The sequence below is a fragment of the Struthio camelus genome, chromosome 3, assembly GCF_040807025.1.
Source record: "Struthio camelus isolate bStrCam1 chromosome 3, bStrCam1.hap1, whole genome shotgun sequence".
NCBI classification, from domain to species: Eukaryota; Metazoa; Chordata; class Aves; order Struthioniformes; family Struthionidae; genus Struthio; species Struthio camelus.
The window spans coordinates 60,590,964-60,608,840 of NC_090944.1; the positions used below are offsets into that span (position 1 = coordinate 60,590,964).

The window sequence follows — 17,877 nt, forward strand, 5'->3', positions numbered from 1 at the left end:
CAACAGAGGGGCTTTAGAACAATGAAGTCGGGGAGGAAAGAGGAAAAAAGGGAGGTTTTCCTGAGGAGGGGAAGGAAACAACACATAAAAAGAGGCAGGATGAACATCCTTTCTTACCATAGCAAGGAGAAAGCGCACAACCACAAAACTGTAGTAGTCAAATGTAAACGCCACTGCAATGCCAAATACAAACTGACCAGCACTCGTGAACCATATAACACGCCGTCTTCCCATCCTGCAAATCACAGCAATAATAAAGTTATGAATAACCAAAAACATCGCATTAAAATATGACTGCAACTCCAGAGAGCTCATCTGGAAGCTGGAACATCTACTTAGCAAGTTCTAACATAAGTTAGCTGTGATAACACGTTCTCTCTTGCCAACAGTAAAAAACAATTTCAATAGTAAAGAAAGGCCTCTGTAATGTATCTCTGTCCAATTACTTTAAGTTAAATTCGCTAATCAACGACAATTACATGGCATGCATATACAACCATAGACATCCAGTAAGCTGGTATACTAGCAGCAAAAAAAATTATGTCAAACTTCAGTTTCCTATCAAAAACATACTCAGTCATTTTCAGTATAAAAGAAGGTCATTTGGTAAAAAGGAACCTATATCTCTGTTGTCTTCCCATATCTCAGAGGGAAAACATGCCCATCAAGCAGAGCTAGTTGTACCTAAACAAGTGAGCCCACACTATCAACAAGAAGCTCAGCTGAGGAGAAGAACCTAGAAATCTGCAATAGATATCCAATACTCTATTGACAGATTCATTATATTCTATTTTGTCTACAAATGCTCTGTAATACCAAATACGTGCAATCATTTTCACCTCCTGATAATATAGTCTTGGATTCTTATTATCTACCCCACGGTGAATCGCTTTTCACAGATACGGATATTACGTTTGGGTGGAGAGCGTGGAGACTTCCAAGGGTGGGAGGGTTCTTTGTCTGTTTTTCTCTGCGGGTGTTTGGTACTACATTAAAACAGTCCTGGAAAGTGAGGTTGTAATTAGGAGGTATAGTCCAAACAATGACACCGCATAGTTTTTTCCAGCACCCTCCCATTTTAATCTGGCCCTGAACTGGAAGAGGGGTGAGGAAGGAGTCATCATGCACATTTGGTCGCTAAGTCCTGCCAGCATTGCCAGAAGTGATCCCAGTGGGTCCCAGCTGTCGGGCCTCTTCTGCTGGAAAATCTGTTAACTGGCAATGGGAGGAACCCACAAACTTATTTCCCACCAGCCAGGATCTGTCAGAAAATAATAACTTTAAGCTGTAAAATCTATGGTCGCAAATCCGCAGCGCAGAACGTGTGTTATTTCCTTAACTGGCCGTCCATGGCTTGAATTAATGAAAATGAGAACAATGCAATGATAACCTCATAAGTCATGTCCGAATATTAATTAATAAAACTATGACTGATTTAAAGGGGCACAGAACAAATGTTGGCATTAAATTCTGGTTTTGTTTTAAATACAGTTTTATAAAGCCTTGGAGCAGGAGAAAGGCTTGATTCCATGTGTTCTAAAATTCAAATTTTAAAAAAATCATCTTTATTTTTGCATTTGCATTTTGTAAGTGCAACACTGTAACATTGCGCTAATGAAGGAAAACCAGAAAACAACATGACCGGTCTACTTTTCCTGCCCATACAGTTAGCTGTGGAATAACATGTCATCCTCTATGTAAGAGAGCTCTTAGTCTATAAGCTCCTTTATAGAAAGACATAAATAAAGTTAAAGCAGTCTTCAAATGAAAATGAAGATACATAAGCTGCCTCAGGCAAAGCCTGCTACGACGTAGCTTGGGAATTTGAATCTAATATGGATAACTGATGGTGTCACCTGACAAAACACCCAGAGAGGAGGCATGAGAGGGGAGCAAGCTGACCGAGCACCTTGGGACAGTGAACAGGGGACTGGTCTGATCAAGTGCCCCAACACTCAAACAGACCTTTGTACACGCCGGTAAATAAGTGAAATAACAGCAAAGCTCCCTGACAACCATTTCTCTTCCTTTCTGGATTAACCTTCAAGAGCCTGAAGTTAAGGCAGCTATTCAGGGGAAAACTACTATTGGATTGCAACAATGAAAAGGAAAGATAGTGTATGGGTGTTTGTTTATTTTAGGAATAAAGGGTTTGATCAAACTCTCAAAGCCTTTGCATCAGTCCCACAGAGCTGTACTCATGACAGAAGTGAAGAAATTTGTGATTTAAAAATATCTGGATTTTAACCTTACATTAGCCCTTTCACTATTTATCATATCCAGAAATAAACATTTATATTTCCATGAAGAATTTCTCCTCCTCATGGAAAACAGGGGAAAACCTATTTCCAGCTTTTACTGTTGCTATTACTACTTACTATCGCTATTCTTGTGGGAAAAAAAAAAATCTAGGGGCAAAATACAAGCTGCACAGAGCAATTTCAAGAATCAACGCTTAGAACAACAGCTGATATAAATTAGGAAACAAATTCTAAAAGCAAATTATTTGCAAAGACATTGTAAAATTAGTACTTGCTACAGGAAAAAAAAAAAAAACGGAGTTAAACACATCTGTGAATAAAACATCAGCACTTCCTGAATTCATATGTAATGAACGAAATAACAAAACAGATAGGTACACGTGAAGTTACTGAGGTCTGAAGCTACAGTTTTCAGAGGATGGCATTTTACCTGTCAGCAATATCACCAAAAATCACTGCTCCAATCAAGACTCCAAGCATGAATGTAGGCTGGATTAATTTTGCAAGCCATTCTCGATCACAGACCAAATCCCACTCTGTAACAATAGTGCTCTTCCATTTTGTATGATCATAGAGAAATCCATCAGAACAAGAAAATTCAGACTTGTTGCCTTCATATTCGTATGTGAGATCCGAACTGACTTCTCGTTTGGACCTGCTGCATTGATTAAGTTCCCAGGTTTCTCCATTTCCCAGCTGGACCACGATGTAATTTTCTGTTGACGTCCATAGTGTCCAGATATCCTCTACACTTGATCCAGAGGAGTTGTAGGAGAGAACACTACTCACATTTCCAGGGATATCACATACAAAGTTAGGAGTAACAGCCATGAACACAGAAGCTAAATAGTGGATACCACATGACATAGCTTGAAAGACAGTTGCAAAATAGACAAATGCTTGGAATCTATAAAGGGGAGAAGAAAAAAAAAAGGTTTGCTGCAGAAAAGCCACCTATACATGAAAGAAAAAAACATCAAAGTAATTCATTTGCTAGGATCAGGCCAGTCATTTTGGCAAAGTTGTATGTGGAGGCAACACTAAGTATCTAGAGGTTTGTCATGTAGCGTTGCTTCAAGACTAGCTAAGCCCTGCAGGAGACCAAAGATGAGAAAAGATCCACAAGGGAAGTCATCTGCCCCCCAGGAAATACCAAGAGTCTCTGTTGTCAAAAAACAAATGCATGCTCTTTAGTCGTGCATTTAGCTGGACATAGAGAAGATCATTTAAAAAGAAACAATTCTGAACTTAAGCACTTAGTTTGAAGTAAAAGCTGCCCTTCAATTCTGTGCAGTACATCCTTCAAAATAAGGCTCTAGATTACTGGAATGGTTCGAAAAAAGCAAAACAAAATGTTGCGACCTCAGGTTCTGAGGCATGGAGATACATCACATAAAACAAAACAAACAAATTATCCTCTTCATTTCATCTTAATTGTATCCATCTACCTGTATTCCACCTAACTTCCATTTCTCTTTATTGCTTCCAAAACACGAAGATAGAATACATGTAGACACAAGCAGATGAAGATACAATCTGAATAGCGTAAAATGTTCTGTACCAAAATGTAGCTGTAAATTGGGCTGGGTTTTGGCTTAAACAAGGTATGCAGTTATGCATTAAAGATTTTATCATAAAAGAAACCTGCTGAATGAATGTTTTATGCACAACATTTTGGCATTTTAACAGCTTTTCCAAAAATGCTGGAGATGCTTTGTATATAAAATGCATAGGTATTTAGAAGAAGCCTACCTATTCCTCAACACATAGGCTTGCAATCTATGTCCAAATACTTGCAGTAAACTCTAGTGTCACTGGCTGCAACTTCTAGGAACAGTTTCTGCTAATCTAAGCAAAAGGAGTCTTTTCCTCAATTAAATGTTAAAATTATCCACAGAATTAGCACAGTGTGCATTCAGAAAAACTAACATAGCTTTGGTTTCACCTTCATTTTTTATTTGCTGGAAGCCAATCAGTTGCACTAATCTGCAGATGTACCTAAACCAGCCTTGAATTCCTGTAGTAAAGCTTATGATTTACTTGTTGCAACAGCACCTAGTCTAGGACTTATAAAGTACCTATCCTCACAATATCTAACGTATTTCTAAACTATCCATACCAGAGTATACAAATACAATCTGCTGCATGCATTGACTTAATGTCCAATTAACCTTTTCAGAAAAACGATCCTCTTGCATAACCGAAATCTGCTCACCATCCTCATTGTCTCTGCCTTTTATCTTGTGATCCTTAATTCCTCCCTTGGTAGATGTAAGCACACTTGCCTATCCTGTCTTTCCAGTGAAATTGTTGCTATTTAGATGCAGTACTTTTTGTCCCTCTTTCTCGTTAGCAACAGCTCTATTGATTTTTCCACAGCAGTCAGAGGGCTGGATTGCTAAACCCACGGTGGCAATCACTGGCAGCTCAAAAGCTGGCCCCACTTCCCTCTTGACGACTCGCTTCGTGGGGGGCTCCTCATGAAGGCACTGCACTGCTCTTTCACAACAAACCTTGTGAGCAATTTGGTCAAGGGAAACTGCACATAATGAAGGCATCCCATAAGCCTATCCATTCCCTGCCAAGAGGACAGTCTCTTGAGGACTGAGTAGCTTAGTCGTAAACCAAAGCAACGCTAACCGTGCTCTAAAAGGCTTTTGGACTATCTTGGACCAGAAAGGAGCAAAGGTTATTCTGAGTCACCTTCATCTCCCTATTAATGCAGACAAATATGGTCAGCAACATCTTTTATGTCCTCTTTCTTAGCGTTATTTTAACTGCAACTGTTCCTATCTAAAGAGAGCAACCCATTTTACAAACAACAGAGCAAGAGCAAACTCTTCAACTTGGGCTATTGCTGCAGCATACAGAATGACAGAATAGGACTAGAAGACCCCTAGCAAATTAGCAAATAAAATCCCAAGAAGCTGGTGCAATTATGTCTTCTACTAGCTAAGAAAAAGTGCCATATCTGGAACCAAGATTCCCAGTATTTGCAATATCTGTCATTACGCATCAGATAGCCCAGTTGGTATTTCCCCAGACATGGGAAGAATGAAGCAATTTAAAACCCCCATACATTCATCCTGAGTTTGCTAATTAGTTCTCCTAGCACAACAGACTTCAGGTTCATCATTTCTCTTCTGCCCAGTGAAAGTGAGCAAGAAAAAGACACTTATGCCCTTTCTTCTTGGAGAGGCTTGAAAGAAGATAACAATTTGTAAGGATACTGGCTGAGAAGATGGCATTAACTAATGCACAATGGCATTTTTGTAAAACCCAAATCCCCAGAGCATCACCAGGGCTATAATTTAGATCAGTTCTAGCTAATCTCTGCACTAGCTTCTCCCTTGAGAGTTTTATTTTATCTCTTCCTGAACACTTCTTGTGATTGTGCTTCAATAACCATTTTTGACAGACTACTCCACTGCCAAATCTTTCTGTTGGAAAGTTTCTCATTATATCTAATCTCAATGTCCCCTTTTTTTCAGTGTAAGGCTATTAGCAGCTTATAAAACATCCTTGTGCAACTTTGAATAAATCTTCCTTGTCTTTCATCATTTCTTTGAAGAGAATTAACAGTTATCCCCCTCCGGTTACTTTCCAAAACTATATAAATTATAGTCCCTTACCCTTTCCTCATTTTGCCTTTGTGTCGTACAGAACAATTTCCACCTCTATAAAAAGTAATAAAGGATCTATTTTAAAGAAATATCTGTGTCACACTGTATCCCATCCATCTTTCAAGGGTTTAACTTAGAACTAGATATAACTGGTTCTTGTAAAAGTGGTCTTCCATTTTCAGTATCACGAAAATCTTACTCAGCTCCAACAAAGAAAACTGTTCCATAGTTTCCTTATTTTCCTTACCTAATTTGCAGCACCTATTCTAAGCACACACAAAATGTGAAATAGGATGCCAGATATATGGTAATAGATATAATTTATACCGTTTATTCCTTAACTGAAGAACAGAAAAACATGTGTTTTAACAACAAAATGGCTGTGTTGTTGCAGAATCCTGATGGACGGATTGCACTGCCGTTTTTAATCTCTTAACTGCTCGATAAAAAAGCAAAGGAGCAGGCAGGGGAAGCAAGGACAGGGGAAGAATAAGGTCTGATGTGACACTATAAAAGTGTTTGGCAGCACTAGTGGCTGAAGGCATCCCACAACCCTGCCACCACACTGATGTGCTGCTCCCCTGCTTGTAAAAAGCTTGTACCTGCCGTGGTTGCCAGGAAAATGACACAACGGACTAGCTATGTCTATATATATGTGTATGTGTATGTATGTATGTATGCATGTGTGTGTGTGTGTGTGTGTGTGTGTGTGTGTGTGTTAAAAAACCTGAAAGCCTTCTTTCGCTGTGAAGGCAAAAATCAGTGCTGACTACAGTGCAGTGTTGTAACAGTGCTGGACTGAAGAGCCCATCCCTATGAACTGCTGAGTATGTCTGCTGGGTAGGAAGACCTTTTCTTCTACAAAGACCTAATGCACAGAGGTCAGGAAATTCATAACTTGTATAGTTGCAAAAAAAAAGGACTTAATTAGGCAGTCAGTGACAACATACAGAAAGCATGAAAAGTATGTAGGGAGGATGATATGTGGGATGGGAGAATATCAAAGATGCATTGAACTTTCCTTGCCAGAACAGCTGAAGAGTGTACAAAGATGCAGAAAGACAGAGAGCTCATGGCAGACACAGGTTTGCTAGGACAGAGGTTGGGGAAGCAGAGCGTGCCGAGCAAGGAGGAACAGAAAGCCGCTGCCTTTCTCATTTGCTACGCTGCTAGCCTGGGATCCCTCTCTTCGGACTGCCAGGTGCATGAGTTAAAACTCAGGCCCTCTTGGTGTGGCCATGTCACTAGTCTTCCCCAGTCTTAAAACTCTTGTGCACAGGTGTGGGGCTGCTGCTCACACCACGTTCACGCCACTGCCAAGCAGTCTCTTCTCCTTCTGAGAGGATTGCCGCAGGGGCAGAGGAGGCCAGGGACCCCTGCTCAGGATCCTGGAGTGCCCATGGCAGCAGGCAATAAAAGGGAGAGCAGTATCACCTCTTGGGCACTAACACACCTCAGTACAGCTCCACAGCGGCAGTAGTCATGGCAGAACGCAGGTAGGTTGCACACTTTGCTGACCCTGAGGCACAGGTTAAAGTCTACGTTGTCACTGTAAATGATTAACGCTTTTCCTTAGTTCCTACTTCAGGAACACCAGACTGATAAGGAACTCCTCCGTTACTGAGTTTAAACCTCTCTGCTGCAAGTAACCATGTAACATAATCTCTTTAGCAACCTCACCAAGCTCCATTTTAAAAGAAATTAAATTTCCCTGAAATAAGAGATAACTGCCACAGGCTCACCAAAACATAAAGAAAATAACATTGCATTAGCAATAAATACTATGGAAAATCACCAAGAAAAAGGCAAGGCTTCTCTAATCAAAGCCTGACATTTATTTTCCTGGACTATCGTACTGATCTGAAAAAAGACAATTTCTGGAGTGTATATATTATAGGCTAAAATACAAAGAATATTAGTGATCTTCACATACACACATTGAATTAGGTAATATATGCATTGTTGCAACCAGTAATTTTCAAGAACATATTTTACAGATGTTTTTCTTTTTGAAAAATATACTTTCTGCAATTTGTAAGATCTATGGACATGACAACTGTCCTCTAAGGCATGATAATCTCCGGTTCTTCACAGTGTTTTTCCATCTCTTTAGTGAGATAATTATTTGGCATGCACATTTTGTCACTCTTGCCAGGAGTGTCAAATATAGAAGTCAAGAAGACTTTGTAGGTTACTGCTCCAGTATAGGAAAGCTTAATGAATGCCAGAAGTCAAAGGAGCATAAAACTCTCTTCATGAAAGCCTAAGCAAGACACAGCATGAAAATATTCCAGTCTTTCTTACAATATTTCTGTGAAATTTCTCAACTGTTCTTTTTCAGTTTACAGTGAAAAAGAAGACTTTTACATTTTCTGACTCTTTAGTGCTCCACTGGTTTTATGATCTCATCAGTGAGAAAAGCCAAGATGAATTTCATAATTCTAGTACTTAAAAAGAGGAAATATTTTTGCATAAAGATAATGAACTAGATGTCAAAACACTGTCATTCTGGCCGGAGCTTCGTGACACAACATACACTGTGGCACCGTCGCTGCAAATATTTCCTCCCTCCTTCTTTCACTCTGTTTATTCATCCCTGAGATAACAGTGCACTCTACTCTCAGTTGCGGTGGAACATTTTGTGTGGACTGGCTGTGAATTGCATCTGGGAAACTCATTTAACTTGAAAAAAGCTGTCAAAAGAGATGATGATTGAAAAAAATCAAGCCAGGCCAATTATTAGATCCAATTAACATTGCATCCATGCAAACAAGCTCGGCCAGCCTATTTGAGAGGTAGTTGATCTGGGAGGCAAAAATATCTGAAGTGGACCTTATCGCCGCATATTCGTTGGAGAATGAGGCCTCAGCCTTCAGGTACTTTTACCATTGAAAGTTATTGCAGTGTATAGCTGCAAGAAAATTGTTGTTAGACACTAATTTTACGTTAACCATGGTAAGTTTGTGACAGTGTCTGTTTCCTTGTCTCTCCTTCAAATAGGGAAAAAAATTGGGGCAAATCTATTAGGTATTCCTTAAAAACTAATAGAAAACTTACTTTAAAAAAAAAAAAAGTGCATCACAGAGTAACAAGGCTGTTCTGTGATTAGCTAAAGATTTGTACTATTGCACAGGTTTTACAAGAACTATTTTTACTGTTTGTCTTTTCAACCACCTTGTTAGCAAATTGCTTGCTCTCAGTCAGAAAACACAGCCTGTTCTTGTTGTGCAAAGTACACTCAACAGGATGGTTTCAGTGGAAAGAAAATCTCTAGATATTTATTACTTTTGAAAGAATTTCTGTTCAGTAACCACTTTTACCTCTGTACTCCATCCTTTCTTTTTTTTTAAATGTGAGAAAAAAGACATTCTTTCCACTCTAAACCAAAAAGCTATGAATACAGAACTTACACATTTATTTTTTGAGAGTAAGGCAGCTGAAATTAGACTTGAGGGCAGTATGTTTGCTGTGGTGCAAAGATGTAGGTTTGGAAGCAGCCTTAAATAAACAGCAGACACGGCCTTGTTTGACTTACAGTGTCGAGAAGAGTAAACTTCCTTCCCTCCTAAGGATGGTTTTAAATGCACTAAGATTGGTCTCAGCCTGCATCAGCAAGATAGTCATTCTTAGAACCTGTTTTCAGTGGAAGAAGATGTTGTGTTGATATCTAATTTAAACATGCTAATAGCATGGAGTCAGCAATTAGAAAACCTACAAAGATAGGAAACCCACAGAGATAGGAAAGCCCTTAGGAATTACATATCACCACTAGTCACAACGTGTGCATCAACATGCAGTCACTGAACAGCAGACACTTACCAAATCATTCTTATAAGATTTTAAAACTGATTTGCTGATGAATTGTAACGCTTCTATCCCAATATACACATGTACGTTTCTGCTTTGATCAACATGAGCCCAGAATTTGTTCACTGTGGTCAGGAAGAGAAACAGATTGGCTGCTCACTACTGCACGTTTGGTTTAATAGCTTGGAAGAAGAAAGTTACATCAGTGTAAAAACTGAGAACTAGACCTACAAAATTAAGGACAATATTTTTAAAAGTCTTTCTTTTCTTTTCTTAGAAAAATGATCTTTGCATTATGAATCTACAGCTGACCATCAGAAAAGCAAACTCACTCAGAAGTAAAGTAATTGCAGCACTTTTGGAGTTGAAAGAGGAAATGTTTTACATTTATAGAAGCAACCATTTTTCATATACTTTTTATCTATAAGCATTGCATTTACATTGTCTGGAATAGTCATTAAAAAAACATTGTTGCCAACGACCATAACACAATGATAGCTGAGGTATTATATGCCTCCTATATTTGAGTTTCAAGGTGTTGTGGAAGGAATAACAACAATGTTGCCTTTTGTAGTATTTTTTGGAAATGCTGACCACTTGCAATGACCATTGCCTTGCAGTGTCTAAGTAGAACAACTTTTTGCATAAGTACAAGATGAAAATTCTCCTTAAAGCAAGCAAAATCAGCTTAAACTTTGTAAACTCCAGGATAATGCCAAATAAAATTTTGCCAATTTTTGCCATGTCAAAGGAGTTTAAGAATGGCAAGTAAAAAGTTCATTCTGACTACAGGAAAAAAAAGTCTTTTCTACTCAAAAACTTTAACAAAAAGAGGAGGTAAACTCCCTCTTTTTAGCATATTACAAGTTTACTGCTGATATTCCTGTGTTTCTCCCCCACTGTAGCAAACAAACAGTAATCGCCAGAAGATTCCAAGCTTTTAGAAATATAATTGCAAACTCTGAAAGTTTTTCTCCTCTCTTGAAGCTTCCACCTGATTTTCTTATATACTTTTCCGCATATATCTAAGGCTGAAATTTAAAGAAAATCAAGGCTGCTTGATTTTGGTTAACTCAACATACTCAATTAATTAGTTATATGATGCCCAAAACCATATCAGGAACTCTTTTCACTCTGATCTCTTTTTTTACTCAAATACTTCAAATGCTCTTGTAACAACCTGTGTCCTCTTCACCTGATCACTCTTTCTCATTCTAAGGTACTCACAACCTCGGCGCAAGCCACAACGCTGACACACTTCCTGGGCAGGGGTTCCTCCAAGTCTCACTGCCTACATCCTGAACTGCTCCTACAGCCCTCATGAACCCCATCATGTAAAATCAAATAGCATTAAGGAACTCACTTCTTCAGCAGCTCTTTTTATGCGAACAAAAAAGTGTGTCCTGTTTCAACATCCTGCATTATCAAATTCAACCCAAGTACATCACTGCCTCATATGAACTATTCAGTAACCATCATTTTGGTAATGGGCAATCTTTCCTTTAATTAACACATTTTCCAATTAGTGTAGTTCCCGCATAAAGCTATCTTTACTTAGTACTCAGATTTCTTTTTTACAACTGATGCAACAGTTCTTTCCTTTCAACCATCGAAACTGCACACATTAGTTTTCTGTCCTGATTTGTGACAAAATAATCTAAATGATAAATATTTTTCTACTCTTTAGTCACATAGCTTTCAGCTATGGACAGACACGTACAGCAGAAAGGGTAGTTGCTGTTAAAGATGCCCAGAGGTTTCTCGCTACCCCTTTGTCCCTGGAGGAGAGCCAGCCAGCAGGAAAGCACGCTCACGCCTCTGCCTACCCAGGCAGTCTCTAGCAGAGAGAACTGCCCAACCTGCGTGTGTAACTAGCACCAACCAAACATCCCTTCCTGCTTGCTGTGAGCTGCAACTGAAGTTATTCTCCCTTATATGTTTATACTGTCTACCTTATATCTAGTACACGTAAAGCAATAAAGGGGGAAAAAAGTGGAGACACAAAACAATCACTAAAAACAGTGACACAACATTCAATGGCGCACGCTCGTTTCTAACATTCTTCAGGCCAACCTTCTTTTCACTGATCAAAATCAGTATGAAATCAATTTTTATATTTCTGATATGTTTGCACCCCTACAGGTTCCAGTAAACTCCTCAAACTTGAGGTCACAGCTCCACGTGAGGCCAAGGCAGTTTCCAGCGGAGCAGTAATCACAATACAAGCAGGGCTGGCAAGCAGCAATGGACCACGATGGAAAATGCTTGGGAAAGGCAATCGTAACACCTTCCCGTGGCAGAGCTGGGGTCAACCTATTTCATCCTAAGCTATCTACTTGTTCTTTCTGCTTTCCATGTGTCAAGGATATTTACCAGGTAAATAAAAAAGAGGCCGTGCAGCATTTATTTACGTTTGTTTTGGAATGACTTGGATCAGTGCTAAACACAGTAGGTAACTGTTCAGTAGTAACCATTTCCAGCTCCATTTTTTGATGTTTGCATTCTAGGAATAACATTTTTATAAATGGCTACTCTTCAACATGTATTCTGCCTGCATGATGCATTACTAGCATTACCTCTCACAAGGAAAAGTCAGTACTAGCACCGTTAGTAACATCGTTTTCTTTTGGTCAGCTTCATTTGGAATAAATCCCAATTATGCTTTCAGTTCCCTTTCACGCTGTAGCTTTTCCACCAGCTTATGTAAGTAAATCATTTCATGCCATAACCTGTAGCGTCTAATAGAATTTAAAATTTTTTTTTTGAGGTTCCAACCAATTACAGGCATAGGTGCTACTTCTTATATAAATTGTTATTACATTTAATTCCTCCTCCTCCATTTGGGAAGTCGGATGTTTTCTCCTGTTTACTTTGATGACACATTGCACTAACTTTGTTCAAACTATGGAAGTTTACATATATTTTGTCTGAACTTTCTCTGTCTATAATCCTGAAATAAAACTAGTCAGTTTTGATACGAGTTATGCACTTACTTGTCTGTTAGTCTACTTACATGTTCCTACAGCAAAACTCTGAACCTGGTATAGCTGATGGTACAAATAGGCAGAATGAATACCCACTTCACAGTGGTGAAAATTCTCCGTTCCGAAACAACTAGAAATCTGTTCTTCAAAGACTATTTAGCAAAATATTTAAGCCTTACTGCTACCACAGCAACTTACACTTTTTAAGAACTCTTTTTTGTTCCCTATTCACAGTAATGCCCCAGGAGATTTGGACAGAGCCAGCTCATTTTCAGTCTGAATTCTATATAAATTCTCTTCATGCCATGCCATGCTTATTGTTAAGCATATTACCCAACACTATACATTTCTATATTGGAAATCTAATTCCTTCCTGCTTGGAAAATGACTGTGAAATGTTTCATTCTTCAAAGGTTTTTGAAAGATTTCCTGTGAAAAGGTAAAACAGGTAAGAAAGCTGCGTAATCAATTCAAGCATGCAGAATATCATTTATCTAGCAAATGTTTATAACCATTCTTGCGCATACTTTTATCTCTTGAGTTTTCAGTCAGAAAAAATAAGGAATATTAGCTCTACGGATCAAATTATGTTTAAATCATTTCTGTAAACATTTGACAGAAATGTCGCAGAATTTTGGGTTGTTCCAGTTTCTTTCTTCCTAAATATAAGCATTAATTTTACAACCAAAAATATGATCAAGATGTTCTACATCAAGTTCTGTGGGCTACATAAAGCACTGTATCACCTGGATAACGGGATATTTTACTCTCTCCGGCTCCATTTGCAGCTCTTACAATGTTCCCTTGTGAATTCTGACTCTCGCTATAGTGATTCTATGTCAAGAGCAAAACAGAAGAGCTAGAGCAGATATCTTTCTCTTATTATGTTTTCAGGAATGTTTCACTAACAAAAAGAATCATTTAACAAGATGTTACATTTACAGAATTAAGCATCAGATAACACTGTCTTCTAAAATTTGAGACAAGGTCAACCTGCAAATCAAGCTATCCCTTCAGGAAAGGCAACACAATTTCAGCCAGAGGGTCTCTTCTGCCAAAGACAATACAGCAATTTGTAATTGTACATGCACAGAATTCTACAATTTTAGTTTTACAGTTCTACAACTTGAAGAAAGGGAATCAATTCAATGCACAGTGTGAATGGTCTAAGTACTGTCTTTGGTTAAAGTTGCTTTTGTTTATGTACGAATTGTTTAAATATAACCATATTTAACAGTTATTTCTAAATTCAAAAGGAAAATTGCTGTAGACCAACAGTTTTTCATTCCTTGTGTAACAGTGTAGCACTTCATCCTTCGCTTGTATCTCTCTACAAACCTGCTAAAGCTCAGCTAGGACAACAGACAGGAGTAACACATGGCGATGCTGCTGCCTCCTTCCTCTTTTTCCAGTAGCCGACACTGCAGGCCCACCACCCGTCCATCAGCTCTCTGTTCAGCGGCTCTTGCAAGGTCAGCCAGTCTGTCCCACTCACGGGCCTACTCCTGGGCCAGTTTAATACCTACTGACAGGCTGGTTTCTCCAAGGCAAGGCAGGTTATCACTAAAGCCACAGAAAGGAAGGTTAGTGACTGCAAAAGGACTTTTCCACTTCTTTTGCAGGTTTGTAGCTCACCTTCCCTACAAAGCGCTCCTCTTCCCTGCAGATGTGTAGCTAGCTAGCTCACTCTTCACCTAAAGGTCCTCAACCCTGATGGTCATGGGAACCTGCCCTGTAACAAGACCTTATTAAATAATTAATTCCCACTGGGGAGATTTTTAGTTTATTTTGGTTTGATTAGCAGCCTGGTCATAAAGTTCTATCTGATTTTTGTTTACTTATAGCTCTTCTAGGTTCAGTGCTGGATATTGGTTCAGTTAACCTATGTCTTCACAGGACAAGAAAAATATTGTTGTTTTCTCTCCTCTGAGAGATTTACACATTGTAGAGTATATAAAATAGTACAAAATCCCCAAAGCTGATTTAATAGATCTTGGGTATTTGACATACTGCCTTTGATTTTAATTAGGGAAGGAGCTTTTCCATGACCTCCCTTAAGAAGACAAGTCAAAATCTTAACAGCTTTATTGATCTTTTAAAGGAAAAAGTATTTTCATTAGTGTTATTGGTCATTTATCTCTTCTGTCACCAAAAAATTGAGTTATTCTATATTATCCTTGATTTCTTAACAGAAATCACAAGATTTTTTCATTTCTTATCATTCAAGGAAGATGGTTTTACTACCTTTTTCTTTACATTATTAACATTTAAAGGAATTTAAATTAAAAATAAAGAAATGCAAATTGCAGATTTCACTGCTTCCAAGGTTAAAAATGTATTATAAGCTCCTATTGAACATATTCTGCAATGCTCTTCTACTTGGTTATACTTCCACAGTGGAGGGCCAGTTTCTTTCCTTGAGTCTTCAAAATGGCATCAGGGTTCATTTGCTCGGACCCTGGGACTGATATAAATTAGCTCTCAGAATGGTGGAGCTCTAAACCATTTCTTGGCATTTCCCAGCTCTGAGGACTTAAACCAGTCTCAAAGATGCAAAAAAAAAAAAAATCCATCTAAGAGTTAGTTCTGGAATATGAGCTATGAACCCAGGTTTTTTGAATGAAAAGTGGCTGCCTCAGTGTAATTTTGACATATATCCAGTGGCTGTGTGTCAGAGAATGCCTGTAGCTATTGCTTACCTATTATTGCTTATTTTTCACTATTTGTATTTGATTTTCTGCTTAGCACTAGACAGATATCCTAATGAAACACTATAAGTATGGTAATAATAATTTATAAAACAAGGACCAAATGAATATTAACTTTTTTTTATCAAAGACACAAATATCTATGTCTGAAATTTAAAGGCTAAAAAAATATTTTTGCCTACTTTGTAAGTTGTGAATGACTGCATTAATCTTCCTTTTTGCCTTCTCGGAATGTCATTTTCAGGTTTTGTTCTCTCACTTTGTGTATCTTCTGGATTTCTACTTTTTCAGAATAAGCTTACTCTCTTACTTCTCCGACCTTAATGCTCTCAATTCAACAGTTGTATGCAGGGAACTGACAGAAAGTGTTAGAAGTCCAGAAAGTCAACAATGTAACAAGCATCATAATAGTAGCATAAAAATCTGATAGCTTTTATGATGTCTGATGTACCACAGAGCAATGCAAGGATTTTAGCAGCTGCATCACACTGTCTCGAGAGAAAGGCCCCGGCTAATAATGTGACTCCAAAGATGTCCTGCCAAAAGCATCTCCCACACCCCAACCTTCTAGCTAAGCCTTGATTAGTTAACTCAGGTTGAAAGCAAAGAACATGGAGGTATACTGAACATTTGAATGCAATATATTGGAAACAATATGCAATCTGTATACATCTGTATTAGTTCTTTAGATCCCCTTTTCACTTAATGAGGAGGTACAGACAAATCTAGATCTACAATTCATCTCATCCTAAAGCACTCGTTACACATAAGGCAGGTCAATCATGTCCTTAAAAGGTCTAATTATCCCCCTTAACTACGCAACCAATGCACATATCGAAAGTTTATACTATAGTCCTATGAAGTTAGCGAGATGAAGCTCACTAGTGCCTCTCTTTAGTAGTAGAGGGGACTACTAAGTTCCCCTCACAGCTAGCATTGACTTACACAGCTGAATAAGATATGAACTAAGATCCTTCCAAATCTCCTTCACAACTCAGAGAGGAGTGAGAGATGCAACATGCCTGCAAATGGCCAGTCCATTACTGATACAACACATTGAAATGACACCGAGCTGCATCCAAAGTGTGGTGCTGACTGCTCTTTTACAGAGCAGCAAATACTTCCCAATTTTTTAAAGTACCTCTCTTTAGTTGTTTTCTACCTGCTACCACCTTATTGGCCTTCCTCCACCTGTTCTCCAGGCCTCAGCCTCTTTCTCTGCCTCAACACCACTGCTGGTGCTGCAACTCTGATGCTCCTACTTAATAGCGCTGCCTCCAAATAACAGGAAGAGGAATCCCAACCGTAACCTTCTAATGAAAACATTTTACTGAAGAAAGGGAATTTCTGGGTTGAGTCTCTGATCCAATGGATAGTGTTTCTAGATTTCTCAAACCATGTTTTCAATGCATGTAATCTTCAGATAACGTCTGCTCTCAGGGAGCTGAACATTATAGTTTGGCAGTCAATATATAACATTAAAGTATATGTTAACTCTCTAGATAATTTCAGTATTTTCCAAAGGCAGCTGAGATTTATTCTCAAGTATGTGGACAATCTGACAGATCAGCCACCATCATTTGTACCCATAAATCTCTGCCTTGTACATTTTGTCATCACATTCTTTCCAATCTTGGCTTTGTAACTGAGAAATAGGTACCTCAGTTGATATTTTCTGTCTTGCCATGCTTTCTGTATTTTTGACAAGTTAAGGATCTCATGTCCTTGTTCAGCTGCCACAGTTTAATGCTGCAAGCCTACCTGAAATAAAATGCCAGCTCTGTATGAATCTCAGTTCCATTCTTGTTGTACATAGCAGCATAGTAGCGCAGAAGTTTTCACAGCATGTGCTGAATGCTTCTGGGACCTTTAAAAACTGTCTAAATTATTTTCTACTTGAAGCATTTCACTTCCAGGAATAAACTGGCTAAACTTTTCATGAGTAAGCCCTTTCATAAAATATTTCCTTCCAACTTTGGTATATCTTTTTACTGTTGGAAATTATGACTATCATGAGAAAATTACTGACAAGAGCTTTTATAGAAGTGATATCCCAGGCACCATATCACAGGAAACACACTGTGCAGTACCTTGTGTATTTCCTTTTCATTCACTCCGTAATATTTCAGGATGGAATAGCTGATCACCAGCTCCTTGATATGTGGGATAATTGCTTCATGCTGTCACAGCTATGCCCATGCTACAGCTTTGTCTAGAAGCCACCCTGGGGTTTTGCTGACAGTCAAAAGAGACTCAGTCAAAATTTCGGCATCTGGTTTGCAAATCTTAATTGATACACTGTCTTCAAGTCTGAATTGCTTGTATTGCAGGTTATAATTTTTGAGAGGCAATGGATAGTACTACAGACAAGTGCATTTTTGTCTCGTTTTTATTTAACTATTGATCTGCTTTTTCAGTCCAGAAACAGGCAGGGTGAGGTTGTCGACATGTTCTGATGCAGTATACTTCCGTCTGTGCTGATCCTGCACTAGAC

General features: G+C 38.6%; 1 protein-coding gene across 7 annotated transcripts in view; it reads right to left on the reverse strand.

Annotated features, from left to right (window-relative positions):
* The window catches only part of SLC22A16 (solute carrier family 22 member 16), a 39,730-nt gene that overhangs the window by 13,815 nt on the left and 8,038 nt on the right, over positions 1-17,877 (reverse strand). For 6 of the 7 annotated variants that reach the window (XM_068938030.1, XM_068938026.1, XM_009676958.2 and 3 more), the window contains 2 exons: positions 2,692-3,168; positions 118-235 (listed from right to left, as the gene is read on the reverse strand). In XM_068938030.1, coding sequence (XP_068794131.1) covers positions 118-235; positions 2,692-3,168 — 595 coding nt within the window. Of the gene's footprint in view, positions 1-117; positions 236-2,691; positions 3,169-9,419; positions 9,518-17,877 lie in introns of all 7 variants that reach the window. The other variant, XM_068938027.1, reaches the window with a different exon arrangement.